The 25,307-nt window shown below is 39.5% G+C and overlaps 1 protein-coding gene across 6 annotated transcripts in view; it reads right to left on the reverse strand.

Annotated features, from left to right (window-relative positions):
* LOC121191580 (neural cell adhesion molecule L1-like protein) overlaps positions 1-25,307 on the reverse strand; it is a 46,906-nt gene that overhangs the window by 16,270 nt on the left and 5,329 nt on the right. For 2 of the 6 annotated variants that reach the window (XM_041052823.1, XM_041052781.1), the window contains exons 1-19: positions 15,948-16,130; positions 13,541-13,709; positions 12,942-13,050; positions 12,644-12,831; positions 12,395-12,517; positions 10,655-10,825; positions 9,968-10,079; positions 9,661-9,842; positions 9,392-9,526; positions 8,568-8,708; positions 7,445-7,556; positions 6,473-6,639; positions 5,470-5,635; positions 4,747-4,886; positions 4,492-4,596; positions 2,325-2,522; positions 1,856-1,926; positions 1,509-1,731; positions 410-525 (exon numbers count right to left, since the gene is read on the reverse strand). In XM_041052823.1, coding sequence (XP_040908757.1) covers positions 410-525; positions 1,509-1,731; positions 1,856-1,926; positions 2,325-2,522; positions 4,492-4,596; positions 4,747-4,886; positions 5,470-5,635; positions 6,473-6,639; positions 7,445-7,556; positions 8,568-8,708; positions 9,392-9,526; positions 9,661-9,842; positions 9,968-10,079; positions 10,655-10,825; positions 12,395-12,517; positions 12,644-12,831; positions 12,942-13,050; positions 13,541-13,622 — 2,541 coding nt within the window. In that variant the 5' untranslated portion in view covers positions 13,623-13,709; positions 15,948-16,130. Of the gene's footprint in view, positions 1-409; positions 526-1,508; positions 1,732-1,855; positions 1,927-2,324; positions 2,523-4,491; positions 4,597-4,746; positions 4,887-5,469; positions 5,636-6,472; positions 6,640-7,444; positions 7,557-8,567; positions 8,709-9,391; positions 9,527-9,660; positions 9,843-9,967; positions 10,080-10,654; positions 10,826-12,394; positions 12,518-12,643; positions 12,832-12,941; positions 13,051-13,540; positions 13,710-15,947; positions 16,131-19,242; positions 19,387-25,307 lie in introns of those variants that run through there. The other 4 variants (XM_041052798.1, XM_041052806.1, XM_041052816.1 and 1 more) reach the window with 4 other exon arrangements.

Raw genomic sequence — 25,307 nt, forward strand, 5'->3', positions numbered from 1 at the left:
GAACTTAATTTACACTTAATAGCTTTTTCGTCCTATAATTACAGATTCTTTAGTGAATGAAAGTTAACTATTCAACTTTTTCCACCATAGAGCCAACAGAAGCTCACTGTATCTTTGCACCGGTTGTATCAAGTAACTAACAGCAGATAACATTTGTACAAGTAATTACTGTATGGCCATAATTATCAAGTCATTATTTGGTAGTTAGTGCATATGTTATTAAATTATTTCATGGTATTTACTGTAATTGCCTCTTTGTACCTGTCTCCTGAAAACACCAAGCAATTACTGTCCTGTAAAAAATACTTTAAAGCGCTACAGAGTCACTGCTGTTCAGAGTTCCTTTGTTGACTTCATTTATACGTGACCTGGAAATAAAAAATCATGTTTCAGGATCATGAAAACTCACATTGTAGCCCCCTAGATGACCTCTCACTGTGGCAGGGGAAACCGGGGTCCAGCTAACTCTCAGAACAGTGGTGTTGATCACCTCCACTGCTACGTTCTGTGGTGCTGCTGTAGGAACTGAAGAACACATGGAGGAAAGTCAGACAATCTGCCAACAGGCCCCCTCTGCAAAGAGTGTTTAAAACTCAACTCATAAAATATGTATGAAGAAAGAAAATTAACTGAAAAAGTGCTTGCAGTACAGTACAATGCAGTAAAACCATTAAAGAAAAACACTTTTGGACAGCAGCTGCCCATTTAGATGGTCTGAGCTGTTATTTTAAAGACAGAAGAGGTCCTGCCTGTCGGTTTAGGTTGTGTAGAACTGATCTGTTGCCAGTTAAGGTGGTAAATAAACACCGGTGCTAGAAGATCAGATTAAAAGTGCACAAATAAATACGCAGCTGGAAACTAGATAAAGCAGCTCAGTTGTTGAAAGCTGTTTTTTTTTTCTATCATCAGGGAGAAATTCAACACCAAACACAAAATTAAAATGCTCCAAATATCTCCTCCTCTACATGTCACTATGCCGGTAGTAGGAAAGGATAGAAGCAAATCAGACACTAGAGAGGGAAGCATCCTTTGTGCCTCGGTAGGCCTACGGTGCAAAGTGTGTCGTGATCTGTCAAATCTCCAACAGCTTCTGAGACAGAAGTGGAAATTTGACATCCCTCTGCTCTACAAAGGTTATCTGCCACCTGCTGATTTTGAAAAGGGGCTTTTCTTTTATTCTTTTTCCGAGGGGAGGAAAAGTCACTACTGCACACCTGCACAGGGTTAAAACCACGGGCAAAAGGAAGAAAGGAAAGAACTTAACCTGACACATTTTCCCGCAGACAATGCCAAAAGACAACTGAAGGGGAGGGGGAGGATACAATAACAAAAGAAGTTCACAGTAAGTCACCAGCAAAGCAACAGCTACATGGGCTAGTTGAGCTTCAGGGTATGTTTTAATGAAACAGCAGAACTGATGTGACTTTGCTTATATATTCAAATTATGAATTAAATATACCAATGACATGAATACATACAGCAGAGGAAGTATTAGGTCTACAACTCACCATCTTCTCCAGAGTAACCTGTGACAATCTTAGGTTCTGGTCCCCAGCCGTGGCTGTTCCTGCTCTGAATTTTGACTTCATAGGGGACAAAAGTGGTCGTGTTTCTCACGACAAAGGAGTGTCTGTTAACCAGGTGATCCTTCCAGGAATCCTCCACCCCGAGTCTTCGGTAGCTCACCTTGTACTCAAGGCCCGGGCCATTGTGTTCAAAAGACAACAGCGGCTACAACAGGACAATGTACTGATGACTTTAAATCATTAAAAATGCTTTGATACTTTAATGATTTCTAGTGTACAATCTTCTAAATGGAGATTTTTTTTTTTTTTTTATAAAATCTTTCTCTTACCTCCCAGCTAATGTCCATTTGATGAGGAAGATGGCCTTGAATTTTGATGTTCTCTGGGTTTCTGTCAGGAGCTTTGGAGAGATTTGTTTGTATAATTATACGGTTCCAAATGAAAAAATATCTTGTATTAATCTTGCTGCTCTGACTGAAGCCCTTTACAGCTAAAATGCAAATATCCATCCACACTATTCAGCCAAAAGACACTCTTCGGTAATTATAATGCAAGTATCCAGATTTCAGGATACACATATGAGAGCCAAGGTTAAGCAGCAACATGTGCTGGAGCTAATACTTGGGGACTTTAAGGGCTTCTAACACCCAAAAATATCCACACCTCCTACTGCTGCAAAGTCCTGGGGACAAAGGCTGGCCTCTCCACATGGCACTTCTCTGCACATAAAATTTGCATGCTTTCACGATCGACAGATAACCACAGCAGAAAATGTTAATTAAAGGGAGCTGGTCTTACCAGCAGGGGGTGTTTTGTATCTCTCAGTGGGCTCACTAGGGGGTCCAGGTCCAACGGCATTCACTGCATACACTCTGAACTGGTAGTTAAGGTGTCCATGTAGTGCCAGCTCAGCTGTTGCCTGGTTACCAGGGACTTTCTGTAGCTTCTGCCACGTCCCAGGCTCCCATTGGCTCTCCTCATATTCCACTATAAACTCTGTGTTCATGGAGGAGACAGGAGACATACACATTCAGTCATAACCATACAGCTGATAATCACAACGGCTGAGAAAACATGCATTAGACTCATTTTGTTTGTATGACTTACAGACATTAATTTATTATCTGCAGTACAGGTTTGATGCTTTCACTGGACTAACAAAGGAAAAATTCAACATTTCAACAAAAATCATAATTAGATTAGAAGATCAATACCACTCTAAGCACATCTGTGAGGTAAGTATGAAGCTGGAGTCACGAGGCAATTACCTTGGCTTAGTATAAGGATGGGAAGAAAGGCTTATTACAGCATGTACGTCCCCTAAAACCCAAATTTTCAGTTTCTGTTTTTGTACAAATGGGATATTACATGTTAATCAGTGAGCTTAAGAGGTGCTGACAGTCTGGAAAGAGTCATGCTCGCTGTTTCCCCCTGCTTCCAGTCTTTATGCTGAGAAAGGTTTCATCCCTGTGGTTGATGCACAGATGTCACAGTGGCATTGATGTTCCCATTTAACTCAAATTATTCACTGTTTAATATAATATATTCACTGTATGAAATCTTCTGTAAATGTTTAATTTTTCTACCCTCAAAAAGAAAAGAAAAATTATATCGCGTCATTGTAAAAAAAATAAAAAGAACTTTTTGAGCTTCATTCTTGCTCCTGCAATGACAGATGTGTAAATTAGCTACGCCACACTACACCTGTAAGTGTGTCAAAATGACGATGATTCATAAGTACCCAAAATCCCAATTAACTACCTGCTGTAGAGTACCAGACTCACTGTTCACCATGCTGGGAATAATAAATGAGTAAACAATGAAGGGATTTCAGACATAGCAATAGACTTTGATAATGTCCGCGCCAAATTAGCGACATGAAATGAGTATTTCTACACACATACACCTGGTGCTGAGCCAAACAGTGTGATCCACAGATAACACTAAGAAAACTGCTCATAACTGATGTCTCTTGCTCCAAGATGTTTAATTAAACAAATAAACTAAAATTACTGCACGTTTCCGTCTCACAAAAGATCTTCAGGCACGTCTGTTCTAACGTCTGATCACAGATACCACATATCAAAGCTAATAAACATTAAAAGCCTACAAGTGGACACATTTATCAGTTGAATATAAAGTATTATCATCGCTAAAAATAAACATGTCTCCTTTTTGAAGAATAAACAAGAGACAAGCCTCCCTGCCAGGATGCTCAACATTTTACAGCTATTTGCAGGCCATCGCTTCAGGAAAGAAAAAAAAAAAAACTTTAGTTAGCACTCAGCAGTGATCACAGCAGCAGAATCTGTTAACAACCCTTTTCACAACAGAGGAGACATCATATTCAGTGATGTAAAGTAACTAAATAAGAACTTGCATCGAATAGCAATTCTAAACCTGTTTTTAACAGTAGCCTGCAGACTTTAGGTGATACTTACTGCTGCGAGGAGCTCTATTATCCACACAGCAGTCATTGAACAAAATCAGCTGAAACTGCTGACACCCATTGCCCGTGTTCCTGGACAACAGGTGTGTGTTTGTACATTGCGTATGTGCCTTTATCTATATACTATTTATCTATCATCTCTACAGTGAGGTTCAAACAAAATTTCCACAGCTGGTTGGGCAATTAAGTTGGAATCTGTTTTCTTCTTATTCTGTTCTCTCAGCAGGGGTGTGTCTGAAGGATGGCTGCAGTTGGTACTGGCCCATACACCAGAATTTATTTGAAATTATCCCATGCAGTCAAAATACTCCCAGATATTTTTTTTCCTTGTGCATCTACACTGTATTGCACACAAATTATTTTGTAATTGCACCATAATTACACAGTAATTACATCATTATGTAGGCTGTAATCTGAAGCACAACAACTGATGGTAACAGTGAGCAGCATACAAGCAGCTGTTGATTAAGAGTCTTCAGAATCTATTTTTGCTGCTTCTTCTACATTAACCTGTACCTATTACAGAGCTGTTGTGATCATTCCCAGGCACCCAAGACAGGGTGACGATCCTTGGACTCTTAAGTTCCGACAGCCTAACATTAGTAGGAGCATCAGGAACATCTGCAACACAAAATGCATGCAGCAACATTAGATGCTCAGCAGCCACTGTCAATTCAATAACCAAAACATCTAGAGGATTTAAATGTAATAAATCATTTCCAAAAAAAAGTTTAATCAATATGTAGTGAATGATCTACAAAATTATCTTACCCAGTACTGTGAGTAGTGCAGTGGCATTGTCCTTATCTAGACTGGTTCTCGCAATGCATGTGTATATTCCTTGATCACTCAGGTTCACATTCATGATCTGCAGCATCCCATCATCCCCCAAGTATCTGAACTTATAGGCTCTTTCATGAGGATACACACAAGAATAATTACATATGATTATATGGTATTACTGACACATGAGTTAATCATTTTGAAAGTATTCAGAGACCATATACCCACACCAGGGATGCACAGTGCTCTACATTTTTTTAAATTAATTTTATGGTTTATGATTAATAATGTTCAATTAAGTGCAGTAGTTCATGAGAAAGGAGCAAAAAGGCAATATCTCTCAGATTTAGAAAATCTTCAAAAATCCCAAATTCCTGGATCTGCACACGGATCATGGTTGTTGGATCTTTCCAACAACTGTCTTTGAAACTAGCATTTTAAATTATTCTGCTAATTAACTAGCTAATAACCAGAGAAGTGAAAATATAACGTCCTTTGCAACAGAAATCTACAGACAAAAATCCATTGACTTTGACCTTCTGAGTCTGTCTGTGCTTATCAGGATAAGGAACTACTCTTCTGGGACATTTCATTGTATTTTTTTTTTCTTGTTTAGCATTAGCATGCAGGCAAAGACACTCAACAAATCCATGGTAAACACACACACACCTGAAAACTAATGGAAACACTAATCAAAGTGCAGCCACCTACCCGGAATTTTCCTCAAAGGAAAGTGGGATCTGCTCACCATCCTTTCTCCATATCACCTCAAAGGAGCTGTTCAGGCTTTTATCGTACTCTGCCTGGCATTTCAACTGGGCTGTGCTGCCACTGATGACCTGCGCATCCTGAGGTGGATCTACTATTTTTGTAGGGTCTAAAGATAAAACACAATGCCAGGGACAAACACACACACATTAAACAGATAAGATAATGATTTTTGTCTCGTGAGAAATAATCATTTATAATTCCTGTGTCCTTCTAAAAAGATATGAATATTTGAAGTTGTTCCAAACTATTTACTTTATAAATAAATCTTTATCACTGTAACTGCCTTTTTGATGAGTGAAAAGAGTAATTTTGATGGAAATGTCTTTATGTTACTCAATAAATTTCCACAGTAATTTGCACTTGAGAAATGCCCATGAAAAATATATAAAATATATAAAAGTATGCTCCTTCACATTATTATTTATGTTGTATCTTTTTATAACATCAATGAAAGATGAATTTTAAGTTGAGATGTGAAGTTGTTTATTGGCTTTTCAGCACAAGCGTGTTTCAAAGAACTGCACAGAGACAGACCGCCTAGTTTTAGCAGATCAATCACAGCGGAGCATGCTGAAAAGAAATAAAAGGCCTTCTCACCTTCTGCTTCTTAAACTTGCAGGTTTCAAGTAAAACCACATGACACAGTTTTTGTTGTGTGGTTGTGCACACAAGCCAAAGCCTTCTATTGAACAAATGACCTGCAAAGACCTGTCTCAGTTATAAAAGTATGAGGCCATTTTATTGACTTTAATTCTTTAAGGGTTAGTTAACCTGCATAGCAAAAGAAAAAAAAAACTTTTCCCCACGCCTTCTCTTACCACACAGAACAGAATATTTGAAACTGTTTATCATTTGGGTGAACTGGCCATTCAATGAATGGCCATGTGCAGTGACTGGTGCAACTCTTGCTCAAAGAAAAGCAGTAATCACTTCGCTGAGATACCTTTCACATCCAGCACAGCGGTGACAGCTGACTTCCCCTCCGTGTTAAAGGCAGCACACACATATTTCCCACTGTCGCCTTTTTCTGCACTGATGATTTGCAACGATCCGTTCTGGAGAGAAAGAAATCGTTCTCCCTCGATAGTTTCTGAAGCATCATATTTGACCCTAGGGGAGAGAGTTTTTCACACCTTTTTTAGAGTGCACATACAACTCATCCAACAGCCAAAGTGAAAATCATACACTGTCAATTAAGGTCCTGGTCTTTTTAGTTTTAAAAGTACTAGATTTAGGTCAAATTTCAGACAAGTTAATCAAACCTACTTAATTTTCACTGTCCTTCCAGCTATTTCTCTTCCATTCAGTAAATCATCTTCAGTATATCATACATAATTTACTGTATAATTATTTTTTTCCCTTTGAATTTCAGTTGATTGCTTCTCAGGCAGGTTTGGGTTAAAGCATAATCTACATTAAAGCAGGACATGGTTAGGCTTGTTGATTGGAGCATCATCTAATAGAATCACAAGTGCTATACTAATATTCTGAGGGGTTTTGTAAGGTTGAAAGTGTTTTGTCATGGACTGTCTGAGATCCTATTTCCCCTTTGTGGAACTGTAGCAGAGACACAGTGGTAGCTAACAGGATTTAATTAGACCAATTTCAAGGAGCGGAAGAGGATTATCTCATTAAAGAGACATAAGTGTCAACATCAGACTATTTCATGCAGACACCTGAAGCAGTGTGGAATTGATAGCATGACTCTCCGCAGTGATTCTCTGGGCTACAGCATAGTCATCTGCAAACTGCATACAGTTTGCTCACTGCACACACTGAGGCCGTGATGTAAGTGCATAGATAAAACCATAGGTACCCGAAGAAAACATATCACACCAGATGAAGGTGTCAAGTTCTTGTTCTGTGAAGCTTCTCACTGACAGATGTCACCAAGAGTAATTCCCAAATCACTTACCAAGAGATGTCAGGTGGTGGAGAACTAAAGACACTGCAGTTCATGATGATGTCCCCTCCTAGAATTACAGCATATTCTTGGTAGTCCCTTGTCAATATCAGAGGAGCCATATCTAAAGGTAAGTGGAAAGAGGAGAGATTGCAGCTGCTCAGAAATATCAAGTTATTGTCCTTGAGAATTTTTTCACAAGACACGGAGGAAGAAGAACAGATGGCTGAAAATACGCAGGCACAAGCACCACAACATCTTGTAACACTTCAAGGGCTAAAAAAAAAATCTCGGAGAGCTCAAATGATGAAGCAAGAACACCTCATTCAAAACTACACATTTAACATTTGTAATGGTGGAAATTAAGAAAAAACTGTAAGAGCATAAACCTTCTCAACAATATGCCCATAGAAAAGAATTGTATACTTCAAAAAACCAATCTAATATCAATGTTTCTTTAATGTTGCTGTTTTAGTAGTTAGTGGAGTTACTTCAAGATGCCTTAATTGTTAATGCAAGTGTCCATGATAACAAAGGAAGTACTATATCTTTAGGTTTTGAACCACTCATCAAACAATACAAGCTATTTAAATCTGTCTGCTTGGGAATAAGTGATGGACATTTTTTTAATGCAACATGCAGCACAGCATCTCAAGCTGTAGAGCCTCGAGACAGATGGGATACAGCAGCACAAGTTGCAGAAAAGCTCAGAGCTCTGCAGATGTGGGTCATTTCTTCTTTATTCCCAGTAGCTGAAGACCAGCCTCTGCTGTAGTCAGCCAAATAAAAACATGCACGTGAGCACAAAATTTGTGACTGAAGATAGAAAAATTTGCTGCGGCCAATATCAATCCTACAATCCATCGCTTAAAGACTGTTTCTGCCCAGGAATTGTCTGTCATAGTTATAATCAACCCTGAGACAAATGCTTCCAGGATGATAATGGGGATGTTTGGGATCACATTAAACAATGTTTGTAGAGATAGTGAACAGTCTCAACTCTGAAGGAAAACTCTGTGAAATTCTACTGAACCCACACAAACTACACAACATTTCCCAGACCCAGGTGTAGCTGATAAAGTAGCCACTGTGTTTATTAGCTAGTAACTATGTCCTCGCTGGCTGTTATACTCACTCAAGATCATGACATTAACATTGGCCAGAAGACTTCCATGACTGTTGGAGGCTTCACACTGGTAGACAGCACTGTCCTCTGGTTTGGCATTATTGAGCACAAGAGTGTCATCAAACACCCGCCTGTTGCTCCCTGGGTCATCTGACAGCAACACACAGACATAAAAACACAACACCAAAATCATTCCACAAGGACCACGCTAAAGCACAGCCAACATGTTTTAAAGCTGTCAGTATCTGAAAATAAAAAAAAACAACAACTATTGATAAATATTTGAGCTGCAGTGAGTAGCTGATTAATCAATTTGTCGGTCAGATGAAATTGTATAAGTGAATCATATCACACAATGTGAAGATTTGCTGCTTTTCTCTATTGTATAAAGTTGTAAACTGAATATTTTTTATATATATTTTTAGTTTTGAACTGTTGGTTAGAGATAACAAGACATCTGAAGACACTTCCTTGCGCTTTAGGAAATTCTGATAGACATCTTCCACTATTTTCTGACATCTGAAGCATTTAATTGATAAATATAGAACATATTCACCAGATTATGTTACTTACAGTAATAATTATTGCCGATTATTACTTTTATCAGTGTGTACTCCAATGCGGCGTACCTCATATTTTATATTCTCAAATAATACAAATAATTCCTATTAGCCTCTCTCACGAGTTTCGAAGAGCACTTAGCAGAACAGCTGCTTGTTGACTTGAACTCACAGTTCTGCGCTTATAGTTTGGTGTTGCTGCTCACGGCAACTGTCTGCCTGCCCAGTGGCAAAAGATGCATAAAACCACAGCTCGAAATTATTCCCACTCACCTTGGATAAGTTCTCCATTTTTCCTCCATGTTATGTCTGGTGGTGGTTTTCCACTGACTGAGCACTTGATGTAAACATCAGACCCAATCACAGTCAGCTGGCTCTGAGGAGGCTCTGACAGCCACTTTGGTGGCTCTGGGAGACGTAAAGAAGTGGTGTGTTGGTCTGAGTCAAAACAACTGCCATCCCTGTGTCAACAACTTTCCCTCTGAAGCCAAAACAAGTGCACCCACAAATACATACATAATTAGCCACTGATGTTGACTTACCTTCCACTATTACGTCAAAGTAGTGAACAGCCTCTCCGGCAGAGTTTTTGGCTGTACACATGTATTTCCCCTGATCCCTCTCATCTACAGCAGAGATTGTCAACAGCTTTCCAAACATGTCCGTTTTTTTCCGTGGAGGCAGCTTTTCTCCCATTTTCATCCATGTTACCATCGGAGTGGGACTACAGCATGAAAGAGTTGCATTTATGAGCCATAATGACAGAATCCAAATATGATAATGGGTTACATATGTATATATAGTGATAATGTGGTTGCTGTAGTGATTATAAAGCATATGTATACATACAAGCCCTCAGGGATGCACTCAAGCTGAAGATCCTCTCCCTTCAACAGCACCTTCTCTGTCTGAACACCAGAGGGCAGCAGCAGGCCAGGTATTCTATGTGGGATGGGTTCAGCTGCATAGACCAAAGAGGGTAGTCTTCGTCACTCATATTTGTAATTTTAATGTCATTAAAACAACACAGAAGCTTCTAGTCTCTTATCTGCAGCTTTTCCCAACAAGCAAACCAACTGTACATGACGTGAAATTTGTTTTGATTTATATTGTCAAGTATTTGCTGTCAGCAGATTCACTGTCAGGTTTCACTGGAACAAAAACAAAATGCTGTGAGAATAATACCGGTTGTGACAATGATGATATCTCTTCTTCAACATGGAATTGCTCAATTCAGGGTCACAACTAGAGTTTCCTAGGGCAGAAACATGACAAGGCAAGCCCTGCTATTTGGTATGCAGTAGAGTAACATCATAAATATATCAATAAAGGTACCTGGAAGAACACACATACGTACAACACAGATGTCCTCTTTTTACAGAAGCACAGATTTGTAGAATTTGTGTGTATTTTAAGATGTGCATCAGATTTGCTTTCCAGAGATCTGTTACTGATGTCACACTGAATCTGTGAGCTATAACTTGTACAGTCGGCTGTATTTTGCTTAAAGCCACACAGACTCATTTTCAAACTTACAGGAATTGACCATGACAGCCATGGCGGTTTTCTGGACGATGGTGCGTATTCTGGAGAAAGAAGCAAAGCAACAGTAATCCTGACGACTGTCATTGTGTAAGGCATTAGAGAAGTACAGGTTGCCATCACTGCCCATGGAAACCCTCTCATCTTGCTCAATGTGCTGGAGACCTGGAAAAGAACATATTTTTATCAATAAGATGCCATTAATGTCTGTATCTATTGTCAGTCCATGTAATTAATTATGGCAAGTTAGACTTTCACAGACATTTTCAAATATATTCATTGGGTGCACCAAAAGGACAAACCATATTATCACTATATATACAAAAAAATTACTTGAACAGCCTCATTATAAGACTCAGGTCACGTGATAACAAACTACAACATAGCGTAGACTGATATACGCTAGGCATTAACGTAAATGCCCCAAAGAGTTTCCTAGTAGAGAGCCACTGAGCTCATAAGTGCACTGTGACAGCATATTTGCTTTACATAGAGCTATTATTCAAAGTTACGGGTCAGCGATACTCAGTGTCACTCCTTGGTCAGCCCATTCACAGTATTTAACGGCTCCATTTAAGACATAGCCTCAAGACATTGGTTGTTATGTCAACGTTCAAGGCAAACTCATAAAAAAAACATATTTTATTCTCATTTATGTCACGTGGCACTGAAGGGAAAGATGGGTCACTAATACAAAGAGAACAATATTTTTTTCCACTTATGCACACGAACTGGAGGCAGAGTGCAGTTATGTGCTGAGAGGGAAGACGCATATCATTACTGGTTTTTTTTTTGACATATCTGTAGTTGTGCATGTTAAAGTATTTTGTTTCACATTTCAAAATACGTTAAGTTTTATGTTTGATGTATCAATTGTTGCGACAAGCCTTCGAATATGAATGTGTGAAACTAAGACTCAAACAAAAACAAAGACTTTAAACAAAATCTAAAGCAGAACAGGCACAGGTGTTTTTATTCACTTTCTCCCGTGCCTGTGGGCAACCACTTGCATTTTTTTTTTCTCTTTCTGGTATCAGTCAAGTTTGTCGGGGGCGGACGAGAACCTTCATCTCAGAGAGAAAACTCAACCCCCTATTGACAAAGCCCTTCAGACAGAAGTGAGGTGGCTTTTTACACAGTAAATCACTTCCTTTGGCAGTGGTTGGAAAAAAGGACTGGTGGGAGGTAAGGAGGTAAAGTTGTGGGCCACAAGTGTTTACTATTCCTTAACTGTCCTTCTTCTAGTAACGTTTAACTTCCCTGAAGGCCAGTGGATGGCGACAGCTGTATGCCTCTTCCAAAGCGGTGGCTATTTCTTTTCACCTGCGACACTGATTGACAGACCTCCACATTATCTGCACTATCCCTACAGCCCTATACTGTACAAGTGCAATAACAGCAACATGATCCTTTACCAGCTTCTTACTCATGAACAGTGAAGGCGTCAGTGTTCTTCAAACAAAGCACTTGTCACATGGTCAAACAGCTACTCTATCACACATTCAACACGTTTTGTAACTTTCTGAAACAGTCGATCACACCCATTTTCAGCTGTGATTAGTCAGGTGAGCAGAGAAGTGAAGGAAGCCAGGATCTGAACTTTAATCTCATGCTTTCTGTGTTTGCAACACCATGAATGTCTTTGAGGAGATACTTTCCAAAAGTGCGATCTGTAAACATACAGGCATATCCTTCCTATAAATTACAAGCATAAACAGTTGCTTCTTGGCTTACCAAGAGTCATCCAGTAGATCTTACGAGGAGCCGCGCCCTCTGGAGGGTTACACTTCAGCACAATTGGCTCTCCCTCCTTAACAACTAAGGGATGTATTTCCTCCTTTGGAAATTTGGGGTTACCTAATCAAAAAAAAAAGAAACATTAAACAAAATGAAAACACCTTCACAAAAACTTGAAAAATAAAATACTGTTGTATGATGCCTCTGAAAAGCATTAGACAAGCTTCTGGTGTAAAGGCTACTTACTGGTAACTATCAGTTCAGTCTCCTCTGTTATGGCAGTTCCCAGCTTGTTAGAGGCATAGCATCTGTATTTACCCTGGAACTGGATAAGGTTCTTTCTGTGAAGCACAAAAGAGCCACCTGTATGGTTTGTTGCGTTTGTTGCAATGTAGGGAGGGACGAAGTCTTCGCCATCTTTTGTCCATCTGTATCTGTTGGAGCAAAACATAAAGCAGGTTTCCTTCAGTCAATCTCTGATCAGTGATCAGTGATCTCAGATCAGTTTCTTCTTTTTTGTTAGGATCAGGCGGATGTCACTTACTCTGGCGGCGGGTTGCCCTTTGCTTCACACTTGATAGTGACATTGTTTTCAAAAGGAAGGACAGTCTTGGGACCTGACGTGTAAGTTATTAAGGTTGGAGGCTGCTCCACTGTTGGTGTGAAGAAACACAAACACAAAATGATCACAGAAGAGTTAAATGTTCACATTTAAGTTTTTGTAACAAACTACAACTTGTAAACTTGCATTTTGCCTCATTTCTTTCTGCTTCTTTCCTTCTGGCCTGTATGAAGAGGAGAAGTCAGCAACTTGGCAAGGTTGTGTGCCAACAATGCTGCATAATCTGGACAAATAAGGTGCCTTAGATAGAGAGTGAACTAAAATAGCACACCGGGACTTGATGGCAAAGCGTTCTTAGCCCTAAACAAAGAAAATTCTGCTGCTGCACTAGTGAAATAAACAATTTACTCCAAGTTGTTATTTGTTAGTCTTTTTACAGATTACACATTGAGCAATCTGTTAAATTTGCAAACAAGATTTATTTTATATTCAATGTCAATCAAACCTTGTAAATCAACTCTTCATATTTATTGGTGAAGTGCTGATGAAGTAAGCCTTAATCAGTATCACGACACTCCTACCTTCCAGAGGGACATTGAGGCCTGCCGCCCTGGAAGTCAAGGCCAAAAGCAGAGCAAGCTGCAGGCTCCCTGCCAACCTCATCACCCTCCACTGGTTACTGGAGACAGCACAGATCAGGAAAATGTGTTGAACAGCTGGCGTCACTTGGAATTGTAAGGCACAGAGGATCTGGAAGAGCGAGAATAATATCAAAACATTTAAATCACACTTTATTCCAGTTGGAAAACAAAACAACGCTGTTTAATTTCTACAAGTGGTCATTTAAGCATCTTACAAGCATCTGTTCTAATCACAGAAATGCAGCGCTGAATGAACATCCTAGTAGGATAGTGGCTTTGCCATAAATGGTCTGCAGATTCTCACACGTAAGGTAGAAATGTTACATTTTGCTTTATACCACGTGGCTGAATGCCAAGTGAAACCAATAGACAACCAGAGGGCAAATACCTAAATAAGATCTGACATCACAGCCATATACTTGGCAGTGTTTTCCTATTATAATCCCAATTAGAACACATTAAAGATCTCTTCTGTTCTGCTTTGATAAGTTCATTTCAAATGTGCTGTGCCTCAAAGTAAAAAATAATATTCTTAGTGATGTTCAGTGAGTAAATGTAGATTACCTTAAGGGCATTTAGTGAATGAATTTGAAGGCTTAGCAGTCAAAGGCAGAACTGTCACAAAGGAAAACATCAGCAAAGGATTAACTAACTCCAAATTAAATATTTAAAGTTCTTAATTTTGGCTTAAATTAGAATGATTAAATTTCCTCCATTTTCACATTAAATGTCTTTGATTTTCCATGATTAAAAAGAAAAGAGGAAAATTTAACACTCTGTAATGAGGCTCTTTTAAGAAACTCATGATTAACTGATGCAAACTTTCCCACTGAGGACACCAGCCATTTAACATCAGTTGTCCCTCATTGTTGTGATGTCGTAGCACAGCACAGCAGAGCACTTGTCTGGAGATTACCCTTTGAACTGTAAAGCCTGGGTGGTGGCATCGCATGGCACGCTTAAAGTAAACCCGACTGGCACAAAGGCTAAGCTGCTGTCTGCTATGATCGCTAGATCCAAGATGGCAGGCCATAAATTGGTCTAAGCCCGTCAGTATTTCACGGCTTAGTTCTCACAGTGCTGAGACTGTGGCGGCAGCACTGGCAATGCCAAATGGGTTCACCCTCCAGCTAATCCTCCTATCATGAGAACGAAGGCAAGGAGCTCCAGCAGTCATACAGTACGCTGCTTAACAATGACTGAGTGCTGCTCAGGTTTCTTCTAAGGACACAAGGCTGCATGTGTTGTCTCGACTTAGTGAGAGGTTAATGTGGTAATTGTTGTAGTCTAGATTCAGGATTAAGCAGCTTGGCTTTAGAATCAATTAAACAAATTGAGAGATTGCGGCAGAGTATTCCTTGAAATAAGAACTTTTTGTGATTAGGATTAAGTGGCACACAAAGCTGGTCAGATGTTTGTTCCAGTGGAGTAAACATCCATTTCCATGCTATAATAAAGCTGTAAGCCTTTCTCATTCTTGGTCTGGTGCTATTGTATACGCTACTTCACACAGAGAGGCACACACACATATATGCTTACACACGGATAAAATTTTCCATAGAGACCACCAACAGCACTACTGCATGAGGCATAAATAAAAACTTTTAGTGACAATCTTATTTAAACTACTGACAGAAAACCACATCAGACCAGCAGAATCCCTGTTAGGTGGGAGGCCCACACTCCTCCAGTGACATGAGAAGTGGGACCTTTTATCCAGATTTGTGTTGATCCTGACAACACAGCAACACCCAAACGGGCAATTTTCATTCATGTGCGGCAAATCCACTGCCTGGTGCACACTTAAAGAACCTTGTAGGTTAGGCAAATTACTGAGCTGTGTACGCATGTGGAGAACAGTAAAACTGCCACTTTAATGTGAACTCAAACAAAGCTGACAGTCTGTTTAAAAGGCAAAATCCTTAGAGCGTAAAATGGGGTGGAGTCCCAGTGTAAACAGATAACAAAGCATTTGTTTTGGGAGCCAAGGGATCTATTACCTGAACACATGGCAGATCATAGCCACAAATCTGCAGGGATTGTGTTTCCTAAGCTAATAGTTAGGGCTAGGGCACGAAGAGTGTGACTACTACATGACTAATCCTTGCCAACACACACTGTATACAATGACACCCCTCCCTTTCTTTAAGCTCAAACTTAGCACAACCTCCCTCAGACCAACCAGCACCTCCACAGACTGTGCGTGTGTAGCTGCAAAGCAAAACTTGTTAAGTAATGCAGAAATGATCTGTGCATTCCACTCACATACACATACAGTAAGTGCAGATAGAAACCATTTCCCAGGGACTAAAAACATCAAACTTTTCATTAAATAACCAATACTTACTCTTTTTTTGAGTCATTCTACATCTATAAATCCACCTCTAGCAGAGGCCCAAGGCAGCTGCTCTACAAATCCATAGAAAAAGTATGGGATAGAACTATCAAAGGATCACTCCAACAACTCTGTCTGAACAACATCTCTGACATGTCCTTCCTCCTCCACCTCACGTTGCTCCTCTCCTGGTGCACAGACACGCCTCCCTGCCCGCCCCTCCACTCAAGCGGCTAAAGGAGCGACAGCAGACTCACTGAAGTGACATATGTCGCCAAAGCCTCTCACTTGGCAAAGAGGCTCTCTAAGCCTGTGACAATGAGTGGGACAAAGCCTGCACTGCAGGGCTACTCAGTGAGTATTAAAGAATGGGCGGAGAGGAAGTACAGGAACGTCTCTCCCTCTCTCTCTCTCTGTCGCACGCACTCTCTCTCTCCCTTTTTTCCTTGATCCCTCCATCCTGCCTTCCACAAACTATGCACGCCCATTTACACCCGGCTCCGTCTCAATGATTTTAATGCAATGTGTCTTAGCTCCATTGAAAAGGGAAGGGAGTCATCTTCTCTCACAGGACCAGGGCTTTTGTGGAAGTGTACTTTCATTTCCATGCAGCGCTCCAGGGTATTGATAGATGGAGGCTTGGGAGAACATGCCTGAAATAGACATGATGTTGTTGACAGAAGTGGACTAGAATCTTTAGATATGTGATTTAGCTTTTCCTTTCCAATTTTGCTAAAGGTTTTTTTTTTTAATAATCTTGTAAGTACAGTTTTTATCTGGGGATATGTAAAGAATTATTCTGCTCAATTTGTATCTCTCCTAAAGCTGTTCAAACAACTTAAATGCCCCTTTTGTGTAGAGGTCTCCAATGTTATCTATCTGTAATTCTCTCAGTAGGACCCATTATATTCTAAGCAGCAAAGCAGGGATTTGCCATGGGTACCATGACAGACACTGTCCTGAGTTTAAGTGTTTTCTAATTTGTTTCCAGGTCTGTACTGTATTGGGAATAATGGAGATTGTATCTACAACATAATTTGATAAACCTAGTGGAGGCTTAATGACCATGCTAATAGAGTAGTAAACAATGCTCTGTGCTCTGCAGGGTCATCCAATGAGCAGGAAAATGAGGTGACATTCACAGCCCAGTGTTTCAAAGCTCCTTGTTGGACTGACATGACCTATTCCATGAAATGTACAAATAATAACATATATAATACATATGATATATAATAATTCTCTCTTGTTCTTGTGTTTATGTCTTTGCAAATAAAAAACTAACTAGGAAGCTAAATCTTCTTTACAGATCGATGTTTTTACTTGAGTGACTGATTCAGACTTGCCTGGCAGTAGAATGTACTGCCATGAATGGCTGGGCATAGTGTAATTACACAGTCCACTTAAGATTGTTGTCATCACTTCAAATGAGTGTTTTCCATGTTTAGGAGAGCAGGACTTGTGTATACACATAGAAAGAAACCTTCGAGACAAAGTCTAATGGACTTGTGTGTTCACTCAAAGCTTGACATGCCGTGTAGACATGGGACCATGTGCACAAAGATTATGTAAAATTATGTAAATCAAAAAACATTAGCTGTAACATGACACAACACTGTCAGGCCTAAATGTACACAGAGTCACCTGGTTGTAGAACTGGGAATAGCAAAGATCCAAAAGGAAAGGAGAGTGAAAATATAACATAACAAACAGTCTACAACAGTATATTTTCTGAGGACATACATTTACTCACATATTTATGACCTGCTATATCAGACTCATGATGACAATTTCTTCCTTCTGTGTTGTTCTAATTAAGACTCACAATTACTGATGACACCTAGATGCACGCAATGAAATGAACAAAAATACACTGGAAGAGAAGCCACAGGATTTTCAGGGTCTCTGCTCATGACCACTTTCATTGTGCTTGTTCAATTAACGTGAATGTTAAAAAGAATGAGAGACAACGTCATCTGTGAATTCCAACTTAAGGTCTCCACCAACATCTCAGTCCCCTATGGTGCCCCTCCCCATGCCTTTGTCATGATGAATTTCCTCCTTAACAGCCTTTGCCTCTGGTGCTTTCTGATAATTACAAGTTGTTTGACTTCTGTCTTTGCGCAAATGCACAGGGATTTCAAGGTACCTTCCAAACAAACTTAAGAAAAGTTTCACATACTGCAACATGAGATGACTCGGGTTGAAATAACTGTAAACTATATGTGTTATGGATATAATTAAAGAAATCCACCGGAAATCCACCAGGACACACCTAAGGTTGTTCTGTAACTCTATCACAGCAGCAGCCAAGGTTGTGACCCATTATTGTTTCTGTTACATTGTCAGACATTGTTCGAAATCACAATAGAAAAAATTTCAGTGAGTGAGTGAATGTGCAGACGTTTTACACAAGCATACAACACATAACTTCACACCCAAAGGAAACGTATCATGACAAGCTTTGCTGTCAACGTTGACAATGACAGCAATGATGGGGGAGGCTTCAGACGTCCATATACATCTGCTGGGACTGACAGAGAGGAAGCCAGCCTTCAGACAGACTATACTCCTGAACAAATACCAGAGTGCTTTGGCAAACAAAAACTTTCTCTTGCTTACTTTGTTTTAGCACACAAGCACACAAACCGATTTAAACTCAATGAGTTGGGCTATTTGAGGTCTCATTCTTAAAATTCTGGATGTTAAACACGTGATAGTAAAGAAAATGTAATTAAGCTGAAAAATACTACAAGTGGTTAGATGTTATGAATTACACATTTTTTTTAAGTCTGATCTTAATATTTTGGAACCAAAGAGCGAAACCTCAAAGCCACATCCAACAGAATCGTGACATTGAGGAATGTGTTTCTGAGTGTGTGCCTCATGACTAGTTTGTGTGCATTGCTGCTAGAACTGTTGCGGTTACCATCCATAGTCTAGACTAAATGTTAGCATATGAGCGACACGTCTTTTTAAACAGCACTGCAGTGCCCTGTAGATGGCAAAACTTTGCACATAGATTAAAACAACAGACACACTGAAGTCGTTCCATTATCAGGACAATTCCTACAGTCCTAACTATATCTCAGAGATTGTATCAGAACTGTGTGAGATAGCGTAGCCTAAAAATCAGCTGTTTCAAATAAGGTTTTGATCATTTGAAGAATTCTTAGAATTCTCTTCACAACCTAATATCTAGAAAAACACAGATAAACCCTCAGTGACATACCAGCTGAGCGTAGCAGCCTACAGGCATGCTTGCCTCCAAACACATCAAGATTTTAAGCTGGTTAAGGTCTCTCCTTACCTTTAAGGTCACCTCATGTTTTCGTCATTACTTGTCAATGCAGTAGCACAGGCCTTGTCTCTGTGTCAGTTCCCCCAGCACTTCAACAAACTAGTAATCATCTAAGCCTGGAATTCACACAAACAGCTCTCCAACACGCATCGAACACATCCACATCAAACCTGTGCTTCCAGTGTTATGCAAACAGGCAGTAGCGCTACACTTTTACATTGTGTACAAGCATAACAGGTTTAAAGAGAAAGTATGTAGCAGTTAATTTTTTGAAAGCCTCAAACAGTCCAACAAAAACACTGCAAAGCATTTCCACGTGGAAGGTTACAGGTAAAAAAAACATTAACATATAAACGCTTTGCCTGCTTTGTGTTTTTATTCCATACACCATTGCCATGTGCTTGCTTGTGAGCTGCCTAACAAGTGAATTTCCCTGCTGTGGGATCAATATATCTCAATATCAATATCAATTTATCTCTTATTTGACCTAAAACTGATGGCTGTTTTTGTACTTGGTACCTATGATCAATCCCAACAGCAGACAACATGCTCACTCAGTTCTCACCAATGGTTTCTGTGCTTTCTTTACTTTCGCAGTGCACATGTCTTGTGTGGAAGTTTGTGGTGGTGTGTGGCTCATTAAATTAAAGGGTCACACAGCTCACTCAGCTAGAGTTTTAGGTGGTTCCTACACCTGCACAAAGTGCTTTGTGGAACAGTGTGTGAAGGGTTGCTTCTCTAGACAGGCACGCAAAGAGTTGGCACACCTTTACAACTTTAAATTTATGATATCAAAACACACCTTAAGGTTTGGTATCTCCTCAACAAGCAAAGCTCTGGTCCTCCACCACTTCCTTGGCTTTTTTGGAAATCTTTCCTGCCTCTTTCCTGAAAATGTGGAGTGTTAATAATAAATTATTACAAAAACTGAATTTCCATACAAAAGTAAGTCAAAGTCTGTTGAGTAAAACAAGCTAGAAAACAACATGAATCACTATAGAAACATGTCCTTTGTAGAAGTGAAGAGTGACAAAGAGTGGCATTCAGGAGCTTAATCAGTTTGCCACAGCCAGAAGCACAGAGAAGGACAGTTTGCAGACAAGCAGTCACACTCAACTTCCTCCCTTCATACACTGACGCCACAAGAAGACCACTTCACACCTTCTTTTACCCTGACACATTGTTCATAACTGTTGCAGAGAGGCAGATAAGCGAGCAGCAAAGCACTCTGTGCTCTAAACTAAGCTGGTAATTAGTTTATGGGATAATCTTGAAGGCCTAAAGTGGTATTTAGTTGTGCTGGTGGAGTTTTTTTTTTTTTTTTTTTAAAGTTCAACAAGTAAATTAAATTTTGCCTCGAAACTGTCATTTAGGTCCAGTACTTCAGTATTTTGACCAAAGCTAAATTTGCAAAATTTTGACTTGACATTTTGTTGGATTATAGTTGAACATACACCAGTTTACTGCTGTGTTTGCAAATATTACTCTTATAAATTAACACTAATTTTTAGTGTTAGTGTCCGTTAAACCAACCGATTTTAGTCGTCATAGGGGGCTCCATTCTTGTGTTTTGAACTTTGGTGATGGGAAGACCATTTTCTTTACATTTGCGTCATGGACTACATCTTTAATTTATTTTAAAACAATGATTTCCATCTGATTAGTTGCTCAGGGTGGAGGACCTATAAATCCAACACTGGCATAGTGTGTGTGTGTTTATTTGTGCGCAGGATTGGCGACTGAAACACAAGACACCAGCTGTGTGAAAATGCAGATGAATGTTTGTCATATTTTTCTGTTTACAGGATCAAGTGAGTCATGATGGGTCTGCTTTTTAAATGCTGCTTGACCTGTATTGTGAGTATGTAAAGAAATTCTTGAAATCCTGTCACCATTTATTAACCAAATGGAAAAATCTTTTTTTATCATCATATCAACATCATTAACATACAACAAATCTTGACTCATTACCACAAATATTGTAACAATTACATTAATAGCACATATCCAACAAAAGCCAGTTCTTATGGCCACACATAATGGCAGTAAAGCTTCCAGTTGAAACAATGGGCATGCCTATGATCAATATACCTGTTGACACACTTGACTCATCTCACCATTCTTCTCATAGGTGAGAGGAAAAGAAAGAACTGACAACACCCGTGGACCTCCAGAGACTTCCATTTACTTAGCGACAAGTTGTGATAAATGCCGTTTTTCTGTTGTTTAGAAATAACAGCTGTCGTTCGATCCAGGGGATTTCCATTCATCCCCAAAGAGCTACCACACAGAAGCTGATGAAGCCTCACTTCAGTGCAGGACCTGTCTGATCTTGTAGCATGTACACACTATTGTGAAGACGCTTTCTCTCACACGTCCTCTCCCACCCTGCCTTTTAAAAACTAAAATCATAATCTGTGGATGTCGTTCCTTGATCTTAAGGCAGACTATAAGACAAGGGGGGAAAAAGAAGAGTGATTTTCCTGTCACTTTAAGAAAAACACATTTGAGTTTTTCTTCAAACAGCTCGCACCTGCGGCCTAGTTTCTTCTTAAACAAGACAGAAAAGGTTGAAGAGTAATCTTTCCAACTTAACATCTGTTTGCATGGATGAAGAGAGTCTGAGCCAGGACTCCAATCCCATAAGTGTGTGTGACATTAAGAGGTATCATGCATAATCTGTCTGAAAATATGACACCTTTTAATCACTGAAATATGGAGCAAAGTGGTGACACTGAATAGTACTCACAAAAGTGAAATATTTTTTAACAATTCTGGATGAAATGAAGAGGAATAATGTTGTTAAGTCCTGACAATTAATTGCTGAAATTCTCACTAACCGCACCCTTTTGCAGAAAAAAAAAAAAAGAAAGAACAGGAAAGGCAATTTATCTGGCATCCACTGCATTTACAAAATCACCACACGTGAGAAACTCATCCGAAAATAAATGACTCATCTGCCTGCTCCTGACGAGTTGGCAGTCAGTGAATTTTGAAGCATCTGCTGCAACATGTCAAGAGAATAAGGCTGATGAGTCACCTCATAGTGCCCCCTCAAAGCCATTCTTCTCAATCATTACATCTGCAGCAAGCTGACAGGGGCTCACAACACAAAATAAATCAAATGCAACCTTGTTTTCCAAAATTTTACAAAACCCCTGACCTCTAAAATTATAATGTGCAATGAATAAAAGAGAACACTTAGAGTTAATTTGTGAGTCATACTATCAAAGTGAATTAATCACTGAGAAATGTTAACATATCAGTTTCATCCTAATAAAACAGTGACTGATGGCAGGTGAAATGTGCTACTTTGACATCACTAAAGGCAGCTCAGGCATTTCATGAGCTGCTTCTGGCAGCTGGCTCCAATTCCCTATTTCCTGCTTGTTTTAACCTGGTTTGCCCTGCTATGGCTCAGAGCCAACCGTGCTTGAGGGGACTCATCAGCTGGGTAAATTACACTTGGGACAGCGACCATAGGAGCTCTACCTTGCATCACCCTGTGTGAGTGATAGGACCACTGCTGTCTAACACAGGCCCATGACAGGGGTACCCCTGTGAAAGTGTCAGGGCCTTGCTTCATTAGCATTTTTGGAACGCCATGAATGACGGTGTTTGTTCTGGTATGTGCGCCCAATTGAAAGGGTCCATTAAGGAGTGTTTTAGGGGTTCCGCTGTGTTGGGTCGGAAGTTTGGGAGCTGGTGTATGGAAGAAAGTGTCAGAGCAAAGAAAAAAAAATGTTCTGAAGGACACGATGGCCCAGATCAATCTGTATGCATACGATAAACTGTTTGACATCTTTCTAGGTGCAAACAGGTGGGCCATATAACAAGTGACAACATTGTTAAAGCTAATAAATGCTTCAGCACAGAGGCTGAACATGTTGGCGGACTGTGACTAAACTCAGGGTGGTTCGTCTCACATCCAGAGCCAAGTATCAACTGAAGCCTGTTTACAGGAAGTCAGAGATTGAAATAATGCCCCCGGCAACTCTGCTGACTAACAATTATCAAATACCTCAGTTTTTTCGCACATAGGTACTGCTTTGAGTAAGGAGGACATTTGGTTATCACAACACTGTGGTAAAACTACAAAGTAACTCAAAAAGTCTGCCAACTTGAAGGAGCAGAGGAGAGTACAACAGTACTTACAATGATTAGGGCTGCTAAACCTTCTCCTCTATTTTCACTACCTATACCAGCAAAAGCATGTTTTACAAATGGTGTCACTACTGCCATGCTTTCTTTTAATCTGTTTTCACGTGTTGATAACACACTGTGATGACCTCAGTGCGAAAACATTAACTCCACTATAACAGTGTCAAAAAAAAAATCCTGAACATTATAAGCATCTCCAAAATGAGACTTCACTGCAGAACAGTTTTATTGGATTGCATAAGACTGAACAGGTGTGAGTGAGTATGTAGGCATTAATACCCAAAGAGGTGTTAAAAAAACAGCAGAGGACAGTGGAGGACAAGGACCACGTTAATATATAGTTCATCTTACCAATAAGAAATAACAAATAACAAGTAACACCCCTCAGCACAGATTAATAACAATGTTGACCTGAATTATGCTTGCCATATTCTCGTATATAATTTAAACAGACCTCTGTGAGAAACAAGTATTTTCTGTGGCCAGGGTATAATTACATTTCCCAGTTATTACAGGTTTTTTTTTAATGAAAAGAAAAAAAAGTGCACCTTGATGTAGAGAATGTGTCCACAAGACATAAGTCATAAACTCAAGCCATGTAAAAACAAAGCTTTTTTCCCAAGCTGCCTTATCTTTTTCTTTTCACTGGAAAGACGAATTTTAGATAAGTAAGGAGATGCATGCTGATTTGCCTGAACCTCTGTATGGTCTGATGGCAACCCTGATGCATATAAACACGTGTTGTAACGGAAGAACTGCGCCCTACCACGTAAAGTGTTCTGTATAAGATTACTGCGAGGAAGGTTGTGACCTCAAGAAAGAATGAAAGTTAGGGAGCACGAGAGAGACAAGGGGGAACAGAAGGGGGAAGAAGAGGGGGGGTGGAGAGTTTTGGGGGTAATATCTATGGCACAGGAGAGAGAAATCCATGGGAATTCATCACATTAGCATATGAATCAAATTCCAGCAGCAGGAAAAGACAGACATTCAGTTCAGAGCCCGTTGCTGGGAATACCAGCAGTAGATGAGCAAAATCATCGCGATGAGCACAAGGGTCAAAGTTAATCCTCCAATGGTGTGATACAAAAGAAGAGCTAAGGATTTCAGAGGCCGGGGGGAAATAAAGATATAGAAAGATAAAACAATATATACTACCATGACACACTGGTGGAATTTAAACAAGCTTGTACAACACTCGCACGACATGCTCGCCATAGGGGTGAAACTCTGAGCATTAAAGAAAATGCTGCTTCTAATCATTATAAAAGACGCCGTTTAAGATGATATATTTTAAGTAAATGTCTTAATTAAATCACATCTCATGCATGACTGCTATTCATGCTCTTTAGTTTGATGATTCAATTAGATCAGCGGCAATTCGATAGTTAGCTAATCAGCTGGTTTGCAGACAATTAAACAGCGATGATTGTGATAATGAAAAAACTGTTTTAGTCAGTTTTTTTTGTTGTTTTTTTTTAAGCAAAAATGCCAAACGTTTGCTAGTTTCAGCTTTTAAAATGTGATTTTATTTTCTTAGCTATACTTGATAGTAAACTGAATATGGTTTGTTCTTTTTACTGAAGACGTCAGTTTTTTGGGGGGTTTGTTTTTTGAAAATTTAAATAATCATTAATTACATCCCTGTTCAACATTTCAACACCGAACAGACCCAGATCATAACAATGATTGAAATACATTTCCATGCATTTACAGTTGTGAGTTACCTGCATTTGACTTGACTACCTCTATTTTGGAGATAAATGATGTACTACACATTTATTCTGCAGCTATAGTTATTAGTAAATTTGAAGATTTTACATAAACACATTTTACATAAGTGCAAGCGCCAGTATGTCTAATAATTAAAATGAATAATTAATAAGTGGTACTAATCAAATAATGCATGTATAAGA

This window comes from Toxotes jaculatrix, chromosome 2 (assembly GCF_017976425.1).
Source record: "Toxotes jaculatrix isolate fToxJac2 chromosome 2, fToxJac2.pri, whole genome shotgun sequence".
Lineage (NCBI taxonomy): Eukaryota > Metazoa > Chordata > Actinopteri > Toxotidae > Toxotes > Toxotes jaculatrix.